This window comes from Aquila chrysaetos, chromosome 5, assembly GCF_900496995.4.
Source record: "Aquila chrysaetos chrysaetos chromosome 5, bAquChr1.4, whole genome shotgun sequence".
In the NCBI taxonomy this organism is placed as follows: Eukaryota; Metazoa; Chordata; class Aves; order Accipitriformes; family Accipitridae; genus Aquila; species Aquila chrysaetos.
In genome coordinates, this window is record NC_044008.1 from 71,399,372 (window position 1) to 71,416,821 (window position 17,450).

Consider the following 17,450-nt stretch of genomic DNA (forward strand, 5'->3'; position numbering starts at 1 on the left):
GCGCTGCCGGCCGCCCGTCGGCCCAGCGCAGGCGGACGGCGGCGAGCCGCCGCCGCGGGGAGAGGGCGGACGGCGGCGGCCCCCGGCGCGGGGAGAGGGCGGACGGCGGCGGCCCCCGGCGCAGGGGAGGCGCGGCGGCCTGAGGGGAGGCGGTGTGAGGGGCCGGGGCCTCGGCGCGGTGCCGGTCCCGGTCCCGGTCCCGTCGTCGTCGTCGTCCCCCGCTCCGCCCCCGCTGAGGGGCCTGAGTGGAAGCGGGGCGTTTGGGGGCGGCCGGAGCCGTGTGGCGGTTCCCTGCTGACGCCTGGGGGGGGAGCGGGTGAGAGGAGGGCCGGGCCGGGAGGAGGTCGGGAGCCGGCCGGCCTTGCGCTAGGCCCGGGCAGGCAGCGGAGGAGCCCCTCGCACCTGGGCAGCACTGAAATCCTTCTGTCGGTTGGTAGGTCAGATGCGGGGCGAATAGGTGCTTAGCCCTAAGAAGGGATTAAAAGATGTTTCGTGAAGCTGCGCGTTGGCGCCTTGAACGAGGGGGCCGTTCCCGGGCTCGCCCTGCTGTCTGCCCGGCTGGTGCGAGGGGTTAGGCTGGCGAGGCCGAGCTGCTGAGGAATGGAAGGGACGGAGAGCAGAAGCGACGCTTCCTCCTCGGTGGTCGCAGACTGGAGTTTGGTGTTTTGGACTCTGTGCTCTGTGATCCTGCCGGTGCTGATCACCTTGTGGTGCAGCTTCCAGCGGTCCCGGCGGCAGGTGTTAATACGAGACATCTTTCGCAAGAGCAAGCATGACTGGCACTACACAGACCTCTTTGGCCAGCCCTCCTACTGCTGCGTGTGTGCCCAGCACATCCTTCAGGGTGCTTTCTGCAACTGCTGCGGGCTGCGTGTCAGCGAAGGATGCCTCAAGAAGGCAGACCAGCTTTTTCTCTGCAAGGAAATTATGATGAGGAGCGATGGTGGAGCCCATATCTCTATGCCACACCACTGGATCAGAGGCAACGTCCCGCTCTGCAGCTGCTGTATGATATGCAAACAACAGTGTGGCACACAGCCCAAGCTCTGCGACTACAGGTACTGCAAGGGAATTTGACTTCGTATGAGAAAGTACGATGCCATATCAGTGTTGTATTTGCCGCAGGGTTATTGGAGCACGTTACCCCGAAGGGGATCCTGCAGTAGTCAGATATGAAATTCTGTTAAAAAACCAGCTTCAAAGAACCTAAAATTAAAATGGATGCTTGTGGGTAATTTGAGTCATAGATTAAGAGTATGTCATTGCGTCTCATCTCCGCTTGTTCTCTTAATTGCATTACTCCAGCATGATGTGCTAGCTACTGTATAATTACATATAAAAGGCTCTCTGTGTCCAAGAGAGTTTATATTTCAGGGGATGACCTTAAGAAGGTTCTAATGCACTTGTCATTTGTACAGTGGATATCCTGAGCAATTTGGGTGGCACAGCTCACAATTCAGAGCACCAAAATGTGTATGCATCTCTGCAAAATTGGCATCTGCTCAATGTAACTAGAACAAACAACCGTCCTATTGCTGTTTTAAGTTCATTTTTAAGGATACTCAAAAAAAGCTAATGGGAAGTTTTAAAAGCTACTGTAATATAATCTATTGTTAAAAGTTAGTGGTAAGAGTGTTAAAAAATGTTAAGGAACCATTGAATGGGCTTGCACTGTCATCAGTAAGGCTGCTTACAAAGTTGTCAGCATGACACATAGTGGCATGTTGTGCCCAAGTATAGTGCTACTGTTCCAGGTCCTGGGTACAGTATAAGTGTTACTTCAGCCTTCTCAAAGGATGTCATCTTTCCAGCATGTATTCTGCCAGCTTTTGCTTTGCTTCTGTGTGATACTGTCAAATTGCTTGGTAAGTAGCAGAATTACAGTGTAAATGAGCATACTATCAGAAACAAAATCTTGAGAGACAGTGTTGTGTAGGAGAGGAGGGAAGGAGAGGGGTTTGGAGGCAAAGAGGGAAGGAAGGAAGAAGAGGAAAAGAAGAAAGTCACACAAGTATCGTTGCCACTCTAGTTGTGTGCTGGATTAGTCAGAAGGACTCCAAAAATAGCTTTTGCAGCTGCTTAAACCAAGGCTTTGGATGTAGCAAACAAGGATTAACATTCTGCAGAGGCTGGCAGCGGATATTGCAGTATTTCCTCTTGTTCTAGTCTGTTTTCCAGGACAGCTTTTAGAACAGGTCAAAAGGCTGAGCAGTTTTGCATAACAATATCCCATCAGCCTTGTACAGTATTGTGTAACCTTTTAGGTTTCAGACTTAAAGAGGTATTATCAATCTTAAGAAATCTATTAATTAATATTGCTAGTAACACTTTGTTAAATTGAACTCTAGTGTTTTAGCTGTGCTCTTTAAGGATGGATAGGAGTTCAGTTTCTCAGTGCAACTGTTAATATTGCAGACAATGTAAGAAGATATTTATAGCACCTGCTTTTGGAATTAAAAAGAATAGAATTAATTTAAAACCATTGGGTTGGGTTTTTTTCCACAGAGTTCAAATGCTTTTCTAGACTTGGAAGCACATGACCAAGTTATGTAATTTTCTGTAGCCAATACATAGTCATGTAAACTTCCAATGCATGGTTTCCTCTGTAATGTGCTTAAAACATTACTTATAATGGTGCATGTAAACATAAGTACTTTTCAGAAAGTTAGTCTAGCTAAAATAAATGAGCAAAATCGATGTGCCTGTTGTTTGAGGATTTTTTTCATGGTTTTTTGGTCTTTTTTCCAGATGTGTGTGGTGTCAGTACACTGTACATGATGAATGTATGATGGATTGTTTAAAGACTGAGGAGTGTACATTTGGGGAATTCAGAGACTTAATTATTCCACCATACTATTTGTCTACAATCAACCAGATTCGTAAAGACAAAAGAACCAATTATGAAAAGGTAATTGTCTACTGTTTCTTAGTTTTGTAATATATTAAAAAAAAACAAAAACAACAAAAAAAAACCCCAAACCAAAACCGAACAAAAACCCCACACAGTAAAACTTGAACTCAGTACATTGTCAGGTTAATAACTATCAGGTGAATGTTTCCATGTATTTGAAGTACTTGCAGTGTTAATTTGGAGGTGTTTTTCATTTTATTAACATGGTAGTTGAAGCATGAGCAGACGTTTGGATTTTGTTATTCCAAAACAACACAGAGATTTGGGTATCTTACTTCCTTGAATGTTTTGTGATTTTTCTGTGGCTGTATTCATAACATTGTAGTATTTGTTGTCCTAGGCACTGTAGAACAGAAATCTTTGACCTTGGTGCACCAGAAGTATTTGTTTCTGGTTTGACTACTTCAGACTAATTGGTAGCTTCCTCATTTCAGCACTTACAGGGGACGGGTTTTGGAGCAAGGTTTTAAACATTTTCAGACATGCAGTATTTGTGTGACTGACTGACTTTTACCTTTTTGCAGGTGGTACCTTACTGCAGAAAACACTGGATGCCAGTAATCATACTGGCTAATACTCGTAGTGGAAACAACATGGGTGAAACTTTACTAGGAGAATTTAAAATTCTGCTGAACCCCGTTCAGGTATTTACAGTGAAAAGCCACTATAATAAAATAAAAGTTTAAATTAGAATAAACATCACTTTGCTTACACAATGGCAGTAGGATCTTGTGGAAGATCAGTAAAGGAAACAAATTCATGCCGTTTGTTCTTTTAGAAAGAACTCTTATATAGAGAGACCAGAAGCGCGGAGGCTCCTCCCACCCCCAAGTTTGTTATGGTTCTAAAACTGGTCCAGTTTTTTATTTATAGTAGTATATGCAGTAATTCTCTTAATGATAAGTATCTGGCTCTTGAAACAGTGTACAAGTTTTAGAAAAATATTTAGATCTTCTTAATTTGAAACCTGTATTTATTTAAATCCTCACTTTACTTGTGAAAATGTCAGTTGTTTACAGTTGCTCCTTTGTGTTGTCGCTTTCCCCTTAAAATCCACTGCGATGGCACAGGATGTTGACATAAGGCAGTTAGTTGTTCCTTGGATTTCCTGGCTGCTGCATAATACTCTTCCTTTGAAGTTCAAAACCCAGCCTTAGAATACAGCCTAATAGGAATCAGTATGTGTTTGTTTTAAATGCGTCCCAATAAGCCTTTAAAGACTAAACCTCTTCGTGCGCTGACTATTTAAAAATAACTTACCTGAAGTCTTTCATCTTGACAGAATTCGTCATAATGCCTCTAAATACAGACTTTTCTTAGGACTCTGCTTGGTTTATCAATGACAATTATTCCTAGCTAAGCAGCTGGAGCTCTATTGTGAATTTGAGAAACCAAATCCTGCTCATAAAAGTCAGGACAGCTCATTTGCTAATGTAATATTGTAAATGGAGAATCTTTGTTTTGCATTAGAATGAACTTCTTGAAGTTGTTTATCTGTGAGGCACATCTGAGTCATGTTCTGTGAAGTTATGGAACTCTATTTTCCTTTCTTCTAGGTTTTTGATCTAAGCAAAATTGCACCTGCTAAAGCACTCCAACTTTGTACCTTGCTGCCTTGCAACGCTGTCAGGGTTCTTGTCTGTGGTGGGGATGGCACAGTAGGCTGGGTCCTGGATGCAATTGATGAAATGAAGATAAAGGTATTGGGTTTTAAATTAAAAGATGTCTTACGGTGAAATGAGTTTTGGGGCTGCTAAAGTGCTACACCTATTCTCTTACCTGCATTTATTGTTTTCATCTTCCTGAATAAGCCTACGGAGAAATATTTGCAGAATTGCTTGTTCATATGGGGGGAATGCATCTTGTTATGAGTCCCTGTAGTTCAGGAAAAATACGAAAGCTTTAGATTTTTAAATTATATTTAAAGTTGTTCCTTCTGTAAAACAAGCTGCAGAATATTTTATGCATTGTTCTTTCCTCTTTGTCTGAACAGATTTATTTTGTCATAAATGGCATGGCTAATAATGGCTAATGTGCTCTGACTGGTTATTTCTCCCAGCGTGCTCAATCTTTTATAATAACCTCATAATTTTGCTGGCTATACTGGTTATATTGCCAGTGCATGAATAAGTGCAGTAATTTGTTTCTGCTCCTGATCATATACCCTAAAGAATCTATCAGTCTGCAGCCTCGCCTATTAACAGCAAGTAGAGAAGGAAAAAATAAGCTGTATGTTTACTGTTGATTTGAAATATGAAGATATTCCAATTTACAGGGTACTACTAAGAACTCCTGAGAAAATTAAGAATGAAAAATAATTACTAGGGCTTTAGTGCTTTACCTAATAAACTTTTTCTCTAGTGATAGGAGGAAAGTTACTCTTCTTATATCAATGTCTTTTTTTTTTTTTTTTTTTTCCTCCTGTGGCTTTCTTGTTAATACAAGAAATGTTGTAGTTGAAGGCCATTGTTACAACTTCATGCATAGTCAAAGTGAGCTTCTTTGAGAATTTTTATGTACTGATAAAGTAGAAATGTAGCAAAGTGTAACTATAAAGGTTAATGAATGTGAGTGTATGGTTACTTGGTCTTGAACACTTGATATATTGTCCCTCAGAGCCAACATGATTGATGAAATCTGGGTTCTTCTTTGTTTCCAAGTATTCAAATTGAGTCATTGGAATTACATAAATACTGTTGAGATTATCAGCAAAACCTTTTTATTATCAGCAGTAGGTTATTTGCTCCCTTCATTTATCTTGACTCTCAAATACAGGTTACCTGGCTGATAACTCTTCTTGAAAAAATAGTAACCATAATGCCACTTATTGCAAGTACTTTTCACAGCTGAATTTCAAAGGCCATAGTACATCTGAAATAACTGTTCACCCTTCTGTGGTAAAGAGAGCAAAGACCTTTGCTCAGGTGGCCATTTTGAATGTCTGCTTCTGTCACTCTGTGATCTGCAGAGGTGGTTGTTGTCTGCTCCATCTATTGATAACAGTTGGATCTGTGTGTGTATGTGGCACCACTGAAACTTAGATACTGACTTTCCTCCTTTGAGTATGTGAATGTCTGTCCGTGGTTGAATACTCTAGTGTTACATGCATCTGTTGTTTTAGACCTAACCTCACTTCAGTCTTGTAAGAGCATTTTGGTGTCTTGTTATGGTTCACAGCCTTGTGTGTTACGTCACTCTTAATGTTCATATCATTTCCCAGAAGTATGTGCAGTAATGATGTTAGTAACTTACCATGGCTGCAGCAAGTCAGCAGCATATAATCAGGAAATCAGATGAGAAGTTCAGGCTTCCACTTCTAGATCCAAAGCATCATTCTTTTGAAGGCATACTCTGTTCAGTATTAATAATGCATTGTTCCATATTGTGTTTGTATTCTCTTTTCTTTGCATGATGGTTTAACATTTCCTTCCTTTGCATTATCCCTACGATAAGTACTTAAATGTGCCATCTGCTATACTAACGCTGCCAGCTCTATTGCTCCGCACTATGTAACAAGCTGCTCTGAAGATGAATGCTATTTATCTAACCTGAACATTTGGGGGTAAAAGGGAGAAAATGAGTGCTGAAGAAGGAACTAATATGCAGTGGTTTTGTATCCTAGGGGCAAGAACGTTATATTCCACAAGTTGCAATTTTACCTCTGGGAACAGGTAATGACCTGTCTAATACACTGGGCTGGGGTGCAGGTTATGCTGGAGAAGTCCCTGTAGAACAAATCTTACGAAATGTCATGGAGGCAGATGGAATCAAACTAGACAGGTAAGTAACAGTGAAAAGATAAATTCTATAGAAACAAATAGTACTATAGCTCTACTGATAGCCATTTGCAGCAGTATATGTAAAGAAATACAAGTATTGCTGGAGGGAACTGCAAAATGACTGAGGTCCAAAATTGGTCTTTATTTAGTTGTTCTACAAGGCTTAACTCTTTCATAATTTAACTAAGTTTGAATCTTTTTACTTGATCCCAGTATAGATATGAGATTCCTGACTACAGCTTTGAAACTAAGTGAGAACAGGCTGTCATGAGTCTAAGTAATGGCTGTTGTTTTTCAGATGGAAGGTTCAAGTAACAAACAAAGGATACTACAACTTAAGGAAACCAAAGGTATGGTTTGCAAGTATAAATATGGATTCTATGGAATACTTGTATGTTTATACTTATTTTTCTGATTACCTATTTCCCATTAAACACTGTGACTTTTAAATCCTAATAATGATATTTAATAAGACCATAACTAGAAGTTCTGTCTTACAGGTATTCACCATGAACAACTACTTTTCTATAGGACCTGATGCTCTCATGGCTTTAAATTTTCATGCTCATCGTGAGAAGACTCCCTCTCTGTTTTCCAGCAGAATTATTAATAAGGTGTGTTTGGTAAAGTAACATTTTCTCCTTGTAGTTGTTGACTTGACTTAAGGCTATTTTTTGCTTTACATTACTTTACTCCCCTACTTCCTTTCACGCCATTTTAAGAGTTTGAACTCATTTTTCTTGGGGAGGGGATTCCATGGGTAAAACATGTTTCCAGCCCACTCACAGGTGTTCTGCCTTGCCTCTGCTTGCTTGCTTACAGAATATGGTGTTTGCTCAGTTTTTGTTTAGAATGTTTCATTTGCTTTGAAACTTAATGGGTTAAGGACCTTGCCTATTTCCTTTTAAAGTGGAAAGCAAGTTTCTTATGCAAGTTGTAGCCTATCTCATGAAGAAAGCTTAGTTGAAGGATGTGCAAATATGTTAAGTATGAATTTTAGTTAAGGTTTGCAGAATGATAACTATACATCAATATTTCAAATAGTCTTCGTATGTATTGTCTTTTTCTAACAGTGTTTTCTGTTCTCCTTGTTTTGGTTTTTATAGGCTGTTTATTTTTTTTATGGAACCAAAGACTGCTTAGTACAAGAATGTAAAGATCTTAACAAAAAGGTTGAGGTAAGTTTTTTTTAACTTGCTTATTCTCTGGACAGTCAGTGGAATGTGAAAACTTACCTAGTGAAAGAAAAGGGGAAAAGCTTTGCAGCTTACATCTATGTGATATTTGTATAAGGATGGCTCTGGACTTGGAGTATTTTTGAAGTAACTTTTGCTATCTGCAGCTTACTTCATGGAATTCATGTCTTTGAGCTTACTGAAGATTCCTCAATTTTTTTCTGGCCTTGACTCAGTTCTATGAGTTCAGGTACTGATATTCAGATAAAATTTGCCTTAGCACCAGAGACTTGCATAAGTGAGAGTTCCTTTTTCTTTTCTCTATTAATAGAAACTTATCACACCTTAGGATATCTTGTGATATCAGAAGTCATTTTTTAAAAGTATGAAAAGAAAACGTGTTCTATTTGTACAGGGCCAGTTTTTCTTCAAGTGGAAGCCTATTAAATGCATAAAGAGAATAACTAGCTTATATTGAAATACTGAATTTGATCCACAGTAATTAACTTCTGTTTGTCTTTTAAAGCTAGAGTTGGATGGTGAGAGAATAGAGTTGCCCAATTTGGAAGGCATCATTGTCCTGAATATTGGATATTGGGGAGGTGGCTGTAGGCTCTGGGAAGGAATGGGTGATGAACCTTACCCCTTGGCGAGGTACACAGTGCATCTTTTTTTTTTTTTTTTTTTTTTTTTTTTTTTTTCCCTTTAACAGTTCTTGTAGTGTAAGCAATTCCCTCCAGTAGGCTGTGCTTGTGTAACCAGACTTGTCTGAAAGTCAGAAGGTTACCTAGTGACAGTAGGCTATCTCAGATTTTTTTATCTTCCTCATGTTAGAGACTTGGACTAAGTGCATCCCACACATTAAGTTTTGGGTGTTTTTTTTTAAGACCACCTCAAAATGTCTGGCATGATTAAGCAATAGCATTGAAGAGGCTATTAAAAATAAAGGTAGCCTTCAAAAAGTGGAAGATATGTCCATTTCAGAATATAAAAGAACACATCTTAATAGAGCTTAAAATAAAAAGTAAAAACAACACAAGCCAAAAAATTTACTCCCGTGCTTGAGTAAGTTGGCTGGAGCAATACTAAAGAGAATAGATGGGTACATTAGTTATTCCCTCTTGTGATTTCCTTCTTCAGAAGCCTTATATATAAATATACTTAATAGTTCTGTTACAAGGCTTATGATCCTGGATTTCTAAAAAATGTTTGGGCAAGGTCCTTTACCAAAATCTAAAAAATTAAGCCATTAAAAGATTTTCCCGTAGATTAATAACTGAGGAAAAAGACAGAAAATTCTACAAATCTATGAAAGAGAAATCCACTGTGGGCCTTAAGTATGCACGATGACCCTTGGAAATTATGGATATATCCGTAATTTCCAGAAGCTAGCTAGGGTGTACCAGCTGGCGTATTGCTCCATACTTGCGTTTTTTGTATGGCTTCCTTTGCCATTCAGTGTGACTTGTTGTCCAGCACAAACAGATGGTTTAAACATATTTGTAGAATAACATTTGTCTTCTTTATAGGAATAGCCATAAAAGGACTGTGTAATATTTGGACAGGTATTCTAGACCTCATGAGCATCACTAAAAAGAGTCTCTTTTCTTAATTCATAGACATGATGATGGACTTCTGGAAGTTGTTGGTGTTCATGGTTCTTTCCACTGTGCCCAGATTCAGGTGAAACTAGCAAATCCTGTTCGCCTAGGGCAGGCACATACAGTGAGGGTAAGTGGTGTTTATGAACCTGTTTCCCTAAATTTTTTTTTAATACACAGTATAGAATCTCAAGTACTCAACTGTCTGATCTGAAGTTGCAGTTTGCAGTTAAGCTAGGTGTTTCTCTTGCTTAGTAAAAATTAATTATGTCATAATTCACAGTCTTTTGTTGCTGTGGGTGGTGGCCTACGAGTGCAACTAATTATATACTAAGTTTCTCCCTGGCCAGGCTGAAAATGTGCAGCATCAGTATATTGTAGTTGTAAAAGGTATCTTCAGAGCTACTTTGAACTGCTATGATTGTGTGTTCTTCTATTTAATACTAGCTGATCTTGAAGAGTTCAAAGATGCCGATGCAGGTGGATGGAGAGCCATGGGCTCAGGGGCCCTGCACTGTTACCATAACTCATAAGACACGTGCACTGATGTTGTATCACTCGGGTGAACAGACAGATGACGACGCTTCCAGCGTGTCTGAGCAAGACCACATGAGAGAACAGACGGATGAAGATGTATAGATTTTGCGGAATTCAACATAATACAGAGATGAACTTCAGCTCATTAAGAACATTGAGAATGCCTAATCTAGATTAAGGTTTATGCCGTAAAGTTCATATTTGTGAATGAACTAGAGCTGAGGAAAAAGCCATGCTTTTACATTCATGAAAACTTTCACAGCTGAATCACCACAACTGTTTTGCCTTTTAGATTGGTGGTGATGCCCAGCCTTTCTAGTTCGAGGAGTTAGTTACTCTAATGGCAGGAAAGAGACAGATACTGCAGCCCTTCCTTGCTGTGGAATCAGATCTTCTGCACATACACAATGCAAAATATTTTATACCCTTGGAAAGGGAAACAGCTGGGAGTTTGGCCTGCTTCTACCTGCCCTGTTCCCCAGAACAGTTCCAGAACAGAAAACCAGACCAAGTAGGATGTGGGCTGATTTTCTGACAACAGCCTGCTCCTGGCTGCCATCTCTTCTTGGGAGCGAGACAAATACTCTTCCGTGCACCTGCTTGTGCAGTGCCTATCTGATATGCTTGACTGGGAGAGCGGAGGATCTGGGAGCTCTTGGGAAGGTGGTTAGCAAGAAAGATGCTTTTGGACCAAAGGTTTCTGGAAATATTCTGTTAGCGAATTACCTTTTTCAGTGGCTTTGTAAGCCATAGATAGAGTACTCCCGTGGTCCTGAGTACTCAAGAAACAACTTCAAAATAATTGTACTATGACTTGCACTGAGGTACTGTGACTGACTCTGTTTCAGTTCAGTGAGAGACTAATTCTAGTTTTTGTGCATAGCAACATCATAGTTCTTGAGGAGGCTTTGTGCGGGAAAATTTGGACAAAGGAGCTGTCTTTTTTAGCTGTTTAGAGGAGGGTTTTAACGAAATAATGATGATGGACAAATATGTTTGGTATTTTTTTAAAGGCTTGTTAAAGATCTTGCTTCGTAATTACCTGAAAATGATCAATGGTAAGTCAGTCTGTTAACTGTTTCAACTTGTAAGTGTGGAGGTTGAGAGCTAGGTTTGCAGGGGTTAGCAAGTTCTGGCGTTCATGTGTGTAATTTGATTGTGAAAAAAAAGCGTGGAAGCATTTGTTTTCTGACTGGCTCTTAGGGTGTCAAAGATACCTTGTTGGACCTGAAACTTCGTTTCCCATATGAATATAGGGTGAGAAAAAAATTGGTGGCCTATACTGATAGTAAAGGTTAAGAACACATACAACAGTACATGGAAACAGTTGGTTTGGCATATCTGAAGCTTCTCAGGTTAAAAGCTTCTCAGGTGAAAACATCTTCATGATTAACGGAAGTAAAAATCTGCTTCCTTTTTTCTTTTGTTGTAGGTATTTTAAGCCCGGAGCAGGTGAGACCTATGAGTTGAGGTTTAAAATTTGTCACTAAGTAATTCAGTTAAGTTCAGCTGAGTTACTGAAAGTGATCTTCCAAGTAGGAAGATAATTTATGCTGAATGTATACTGTATAAGCTAAGATCATAAGAGAAGTTGAGAGCTTTGGTCTGAACTTTGAATGTTGCTGCTTTTGTCAGAACTGTCCCAATCTTCTTTTTTTTTTTTTTTTTTTTTTTTTTTTTCCTTTATGCTAACCGAAAGTGATACCACTGGGTAAAGTAGGCTATGTTTCTGGGTTTTGTAAAATGAAACTGTTTTTCAACAATCTATAAAATGATGTTTGCATTAATGGTGAATGGACTATTTATATTTTAAAATAATTTATTGAAACCTTGGCAAAGTCAGTATTTTTAAAACCTTCAATTGTAATCCTCTTTGGAGAGCATTTTTAACTTGATAGTATTCATTGTAGAAAGTGTATGTACTAGATCTTAAATACTACTGATTATCAGTGAATTTATAGATGTCTGAAAATGTGATTAGAGTGTAATGAACTGTAAAGCAGAAGCCATTTGTAAATTCCATGTTCATTAGCCTTATACACTTCATCTTAATTATTTTATTGTATGTAAATATAGAGAACAAATAGTTAAATCTATGTAAAAAGTGTTTAAAATACCCCAAAGTATAGTATGTTAGACAAATCCTCTACCTTTTTTTTTTTTTTTTTTTCAGTTACGAGGTTCAATTTGTATTGGCTTCAAAAATCTTACTAGTTAAGTTATTAATTTTTTAAAAAAACTTGTAACCATCAGCATCCTAAAAATAGTTAAGTTCTCTGCTATGGTTTTTACCTAACTATTGTTTACAAACAAACGACAAGTCTCTGGAAAAGCAGGATATGTGCTATGAAAGGCAGCGTTTTCTCAAGAGAAATGACACTGCTGGCTACTTAATCTAAACTATTCATAACACAGTTTAAAGAGTTACCTGAAGTTGAGCACATGATTATTCAAATTCTTTTATAGCCTAAGAACCTTTAACTGTTCAAAAACTTCACTCTTTGAACTCCTGACGTCTAGAAAAGAAAATAATTTATGCCAGGACTTAGAAAGTCTCCCTCTTTTACAGTAGGTGAGCTGGCTTCTCCACTTGTGCTTTGCCTGAGTGGGTACCAGTGATGTTGCACTATGTTTGTGCAGGCAAGGTCCTCCCACTTACTGTGGCTTGCTAGGAGTCCAGTCCTAAATGCATGAAATCCTCTTTGGGAAATATGAATCCATCATTCCTTTTGGAGAAACAAAGCTGAATTGGAAGTGAAAGTAGCATCTAAATGGGTGCTTGTTTGGGAAAACCCCTGGTAAATGGTCTTGTTTCTGTTGGACAGATCATCCCCCTTCTTGCATGTGGAAGTGAAGAAGTTTGTGTTTCACAAATTGACTGTTAGTCATTGCAGCAAATGATAGGTAGCAAACGTAGCTGTTGTTAAGCATGGGGAAGCCTCTTGTAAAATTGTATTTATGGTATGGAGAATGTTCTGTAAGGTTGAAGTGTCTAGTTCCCAGTCAGACATGGGGTCATCCTTCTATTGTAACGATATGTAGCTGTCGTGCATGAGGAAAAAAAAAAAAGTTCTTTTTAAACATACGGTGTTAGCACTAGAATCTGTTGGGAAGTCTTGGTGTTTCCAACACGCTGTTGTTTGATTTCAGTGTATCCTCCTTTCCAGTATGTTGCAAATCGGGTTAAAGCCTGTTTTGAGTTATTTTTATCGAACTGTTTTAAGTGTTAGTTCGACTGCAGACAGTAAATGTCAGCAATGGGCACCCAGATTCTAATGCTAGCATAAATGAACTTCTCTAATTTTTAATATACCTGTAGCTGCTTAATGTTGTCATGTCTGCGTTGTACTGTAAAACTGTTACATGCTGCTTTAATGTTGTAGGTGCATAAAGCACCAGTACAAAAAGCTACTCTGTAGCTCTTCTGAAAGCAGATTGGAAACCTGAAAATACTGCAGTACATTCTCTATCCAGAAGAGGGTACTCTGCAGCTGGATCGCATGTCCTGCACTGAAGAATTTTCCCTTACCCTGTTAATGATTAACATTGGAAAAATTGTAAAAGTGATGTTTCAAAAAGATACATAATCAATAGTTTCTTCTGGCAGTCTTTATACAGCATACCTTTGTGTAAAACGTACAGGGTGAATAATCAATTCACAAAGTTTATTTTTAAGTTTTATTGCTGCATACACTAGCTTAACTGACTTTTGGTCAGATCCCGATAACTTTCTTTACTGTAGGTTCTCGCTCCTGCGACATGCAGTACAAAAAATTTAAAGTTGTATGGAGAGCCTTTCTGTGAGTCAGCTTCCTGCCTTGCTCAAACCTCACTTGTTTACACGCACGTTGAGAGGATGTGTGTGCCTATTTTCATGTGCATAGAACTTCTTGTCATAGGCTTTGTTTTACTTTGTGTTTTCACTTGAGCAATTCATAGCAGGGTTAAACTGTTTCAAATGCCACATGCATTTTGGATCTTTCTCCATGTCTGGAGTTTTTTAAAGGGCATCTGAAGCCCAAACTTGCATTCTTCATCTTCAAAAATAGCTGAGGTGAATGGCATTCACTTACATATTTTTTTTTTCTAAGTATGTCTATTATTCCTGGTGTTTAAAGCAGGTTAGGGTAGTATTTAGAGCATACTTTTAACACCACTTTGGAATTACTGCAGTTATTAAAGAACATAGTCTTATGTTTTCTTTCTACTGCAATGGTGATATTCCTGTTTCAAATTAATTTGGAATTATGTTCAAATTTGAACTTTTTTCTCAGCTAGGACTGTTATGAATTGCATTTCATGTTCATGATGTAAAGACTGTATAGCATAATGTATGCATTTGATACTCTTTTTTTATATGTTCACTTTCAATGTTGCCCCTTCATAGGGTTTTTTTTCCAGGTCTTGCTTTTCTTAGGCACTAAGTAACTTGAAACAACATTTACTTTAGTTAGATGCTTTAAGTTCGTGCTCTTGGAAAACAGACTTGAGTTTCTTCTGGTTGCAAAAGAAAATGCTACCATGTTTGAACATACTTGGGGAAAATCATCTTGTTGAGGCAATGCTTATAGCAAGAGTAAGTTAATAGTTTCTTCTGTATAACTTCAGCTGATTCAGATTGAGAAATTTGTTCCCCTGTACATTTTGTCTTGCTAGTGTTTACACCTACTCAGTAAGTACTTCTTTTCCTCAGTCATTTAATTACTAATTTTATGCTGGCTCACTTTCAGCTAAAAATGTCATTTGTGACAGTATCAAAAGCTCTCCTGAAATCAGGATAGTGAGCTTTTCTTCTATCCACTTTACCCTTCATGCCAGCTAGCTTGTCAGAAAAGAAGATTGGAATGGCTTTGCACAGCTTATTATTAGCACAGTAACCCACCTGTTTGGCTTTCTCAGTCACCGTCAGCACACCTGGAAGATATTAGAAAGGCCTCCAAAGGTTCCCAGTCCCCCAGACCTATTTTGAAAGTACAATTTTTGCTCTTTGCTGCTGGGGAGGAACCTCCCCATTCTCCACAGGTTTTGAGAACTGATAGTTAAAGGTTCTGGTTTTCAGTTTGGCCAATTCCTTCTGGTTCTGCATTATGTTGCACTGAAGCTCACAGCTTTCATAGTATATGTTATTGTATCTCACTGGTTAAAAAAAACCTTAAAGCACTGTACCTTAGCTGTGAACAGCATGATGGTATCAATGTTATAATAGTTACTCTTTGTTACTTGGCAACAAATGCTTTTTGGTAGAGCACCACTGTAACCTAGTTAGTTAATCTGTGGGTAAGAGTAGGACACTTAGGAATCTTTGCAAGTGTTTTAACTGAAAATCCTTTTTTGTTCTGTATTTCATACTGACTACTAGCAGTTTTCTTCCTTTTGGAAGAGAAAAAAGATTTGACCCTTCAGTTAGGAGTAAACTAGGATATCTTCAGATTTAAAAATACTAGTACATAACTGATCCTGTTGAATGTGAACCACTTCTTTAAAAATACTCTGACTTTTTTTCTGAGAAATGATAGCTGCTTCTTGAACACAGGAATGAGACAACAGAGACCACTTGTTCATTTAGCAAGTAAGTACGTTGAGATAATTTACACATTCTCTGTTTCAAATTCATTTAGGCCACAGTTCTAAAAGCATGGCGTGATCAAAATTTCTCTGTCTCACTAAGAGTGCTGAATATCCAGTTCAGGTTTTGGGTATCTCAGGGAGAGACTTCTAGCTGGAGTAAAGCCACATGCCTTGACTAAACCTAGTGATGTTATGCAGACTTGCATTAGCTGAGGATCCGGCCCTTCACTGTTCAAAAGTATGAATGTATTCAAAATTTTACTTTGTTTCCCATTAATACTGCCCTGTTAACTGTGCTGTATACCCTTATTGCTGTATGTAATTCATTTTTTGCATTGTTTCATTTGCAACTTGTTTGTAGATTTCAGCATAAAAATAATTTTAAGAGTAAGTGGGAACTTACACTGTGAGTTTACTGCATTCTGTATCTTCAAAGTTTACATCCCTCAAAAGCCATTTTGTCCTCTACCAACTGTTGTAATCCTTAGAGTACCTCCAGCCATTTTCTCTTTCTAGGATTTTTATAGATGGATTTTTATTTTTGTAGCTTGTAACTTCAATATGTATAGGAGTTATTTCTATTTAGTAATTGGTGACCAGAATACTGTAAAAATGTTACCTTTAAGAGGTGTAACTTTAAGTTAGTAATAACTACTTGCAAGAAAATACCAGCATGTTAACAGTTTAAAAAAAAAAAAAAAAAAGTTATTCTTTAGCTTGGAAATACTGTGATGCTGTGACTTGGGATTTGTATTGAATGTGTTTATGCATTTATTCTGAAGTTGCACTAAATAGGGAAAAAATGAGCTTAAAATGCAAGTAATAGATCAAAAAGTAGAAGTTATAACATCTTAGGTTTTTTTCAACCAAGAAAGGTGACATTTGGGATTCAGTATTTTTTTGGTTTTCCCACAGAACAGTGAGGAAGGAGTGATCAGTATACTCTTTATGGAACAGTTGTTTCCTTATGGCGAAGTTTGAGATATGTATTATTTAGTGCCCAAATATAAGCAAAAGCTGTCTGCACCGTTCCCACCTCTCTTCTCAGAAAACAAAAGCTTAGAGCAAACCTGACTGCTCACAGCTGTAAAGTATATGAGATCTTACTTGCAAAGAAATAACCAGCCAACATAATATTGAATCTCCAATTTAAATGTTTAAAGTCAAAATTTGCTAATTTTTTTTTTTACATCAAGTGATGCTTTCAAATCCCAAATTGTTTTTCCTTTGTTTTTTAAAAGGCGGCAGGCTGAAATGAGGGGATAAGGAGGTATTACTGTAAAATTCTTAGTCATAAAAGCTGGGAAGTGTGTTCTTTATTTGCTGCGTAGGCACAGGAAGTGTGATTGTGGAACGTCTCATAAAAGTCTCTGCACCCTCATTGGCTTCATCCAATATTTCTGAAGCAGGTGATAATACCATAGCCCCCTGTAATTGTGATGTTTGCTCAAATCATTACATGTGGGTGATGTGTATTATTTGAGTACTTGGGCCAGGTTCTGTCTGTAAGAAGCTGCAACTTCAGTGAAGTCACAGAACTCCACCCAGTTCTGTGGCGGTACTCCACATTAACGTAAGTGAAACTGAAGAAAACTTTTGCCTTCAGTCAGTTGTGTCATGGCCCGTCTCTTGTGACTTAAGCTCCCAGAAGGCTCCTTTGAGAAACATCTGCTCCGTATTCTTCATAGAAGTTTGTAAATACAGACTTTTTCACAGCACTGACTCGGTTACTGAATTTCCTAATGCATCTTTTTGTTGTCTTGTTATTTGTACTGTATTCCTCTGTAGATTAAAGTGTGTGAATTAAAGTATTTAAACTCAGTTTTTCCTGCTCCTCACTATGCATAAAAGCAAATGCGAGTTTTCAACTCTGTAACAA

At 38.5% G+C, this 17,450-nt stretch overlaps 1 protein-coding gene across 1 annotated transcript; it reads left to right on the forward strand.

The window, feature by feature from the left end:
* Nucleotides 1-144: 144 nt before the first annotated feature.
* On the forward strand, nucleotides 145-17,392 carry DGKE (diacylglycerol kinase epsilon). Its single transcript, XM_030013798.2, has 11 exons — nucleotides 145-1,058; nucleotides 2,749-2,908; nucleotides 3,436-3,555; nucleotides 4,468-4,611; nucleotides 6,534-6,691; nucleotides 6,989-7,040; nucleotides 7,191-7,304; nucleotides 7,797-7,868; nucleotides 8,392-8,519; nucleotides 9,485-9,596; nucleotides 9,914-17,392. The coding sequence occupies exons 1-11, from the start codon at nucleotides 601-603 to the stop codon at nucleotides 10,103-10,105; spliced, it is 1,710 nt and encodes a 569-aa protein (XP_029869658.1). The 5' UTR covers nucleotides 145-600; the 3' UTR covers nucleotides 10,106-17,392.
* Nucleotides 17,393-17,450: the final 58 nt, after the last annotated feature.

Excerpts from the sequence above, each read along its gene's own strand:
- DGKE (XM_030013798.2), top strand. The coding sequence starts at position 601 with ATGGAAGGGACGGAGAGCAGAAGCGACGCTTCCTCCTCGGTGGTCGCA. Across the intron at positions 7,305-7,796 it reads CCAGCAGAATTATTAATAAG|GCTGTTTATTTTTTTTATGG; the intron begins GTGTGTTTGGTA and ends TGGTTTTTATAG. Across the intron at positions 9,597-9,913 it reads GGCAGGCACATACAGTGAGG|CTGATCTTGAAGAGTTCAAA; the intron begins GTAAGTGGTGTT and ends ATTTAATACTAG.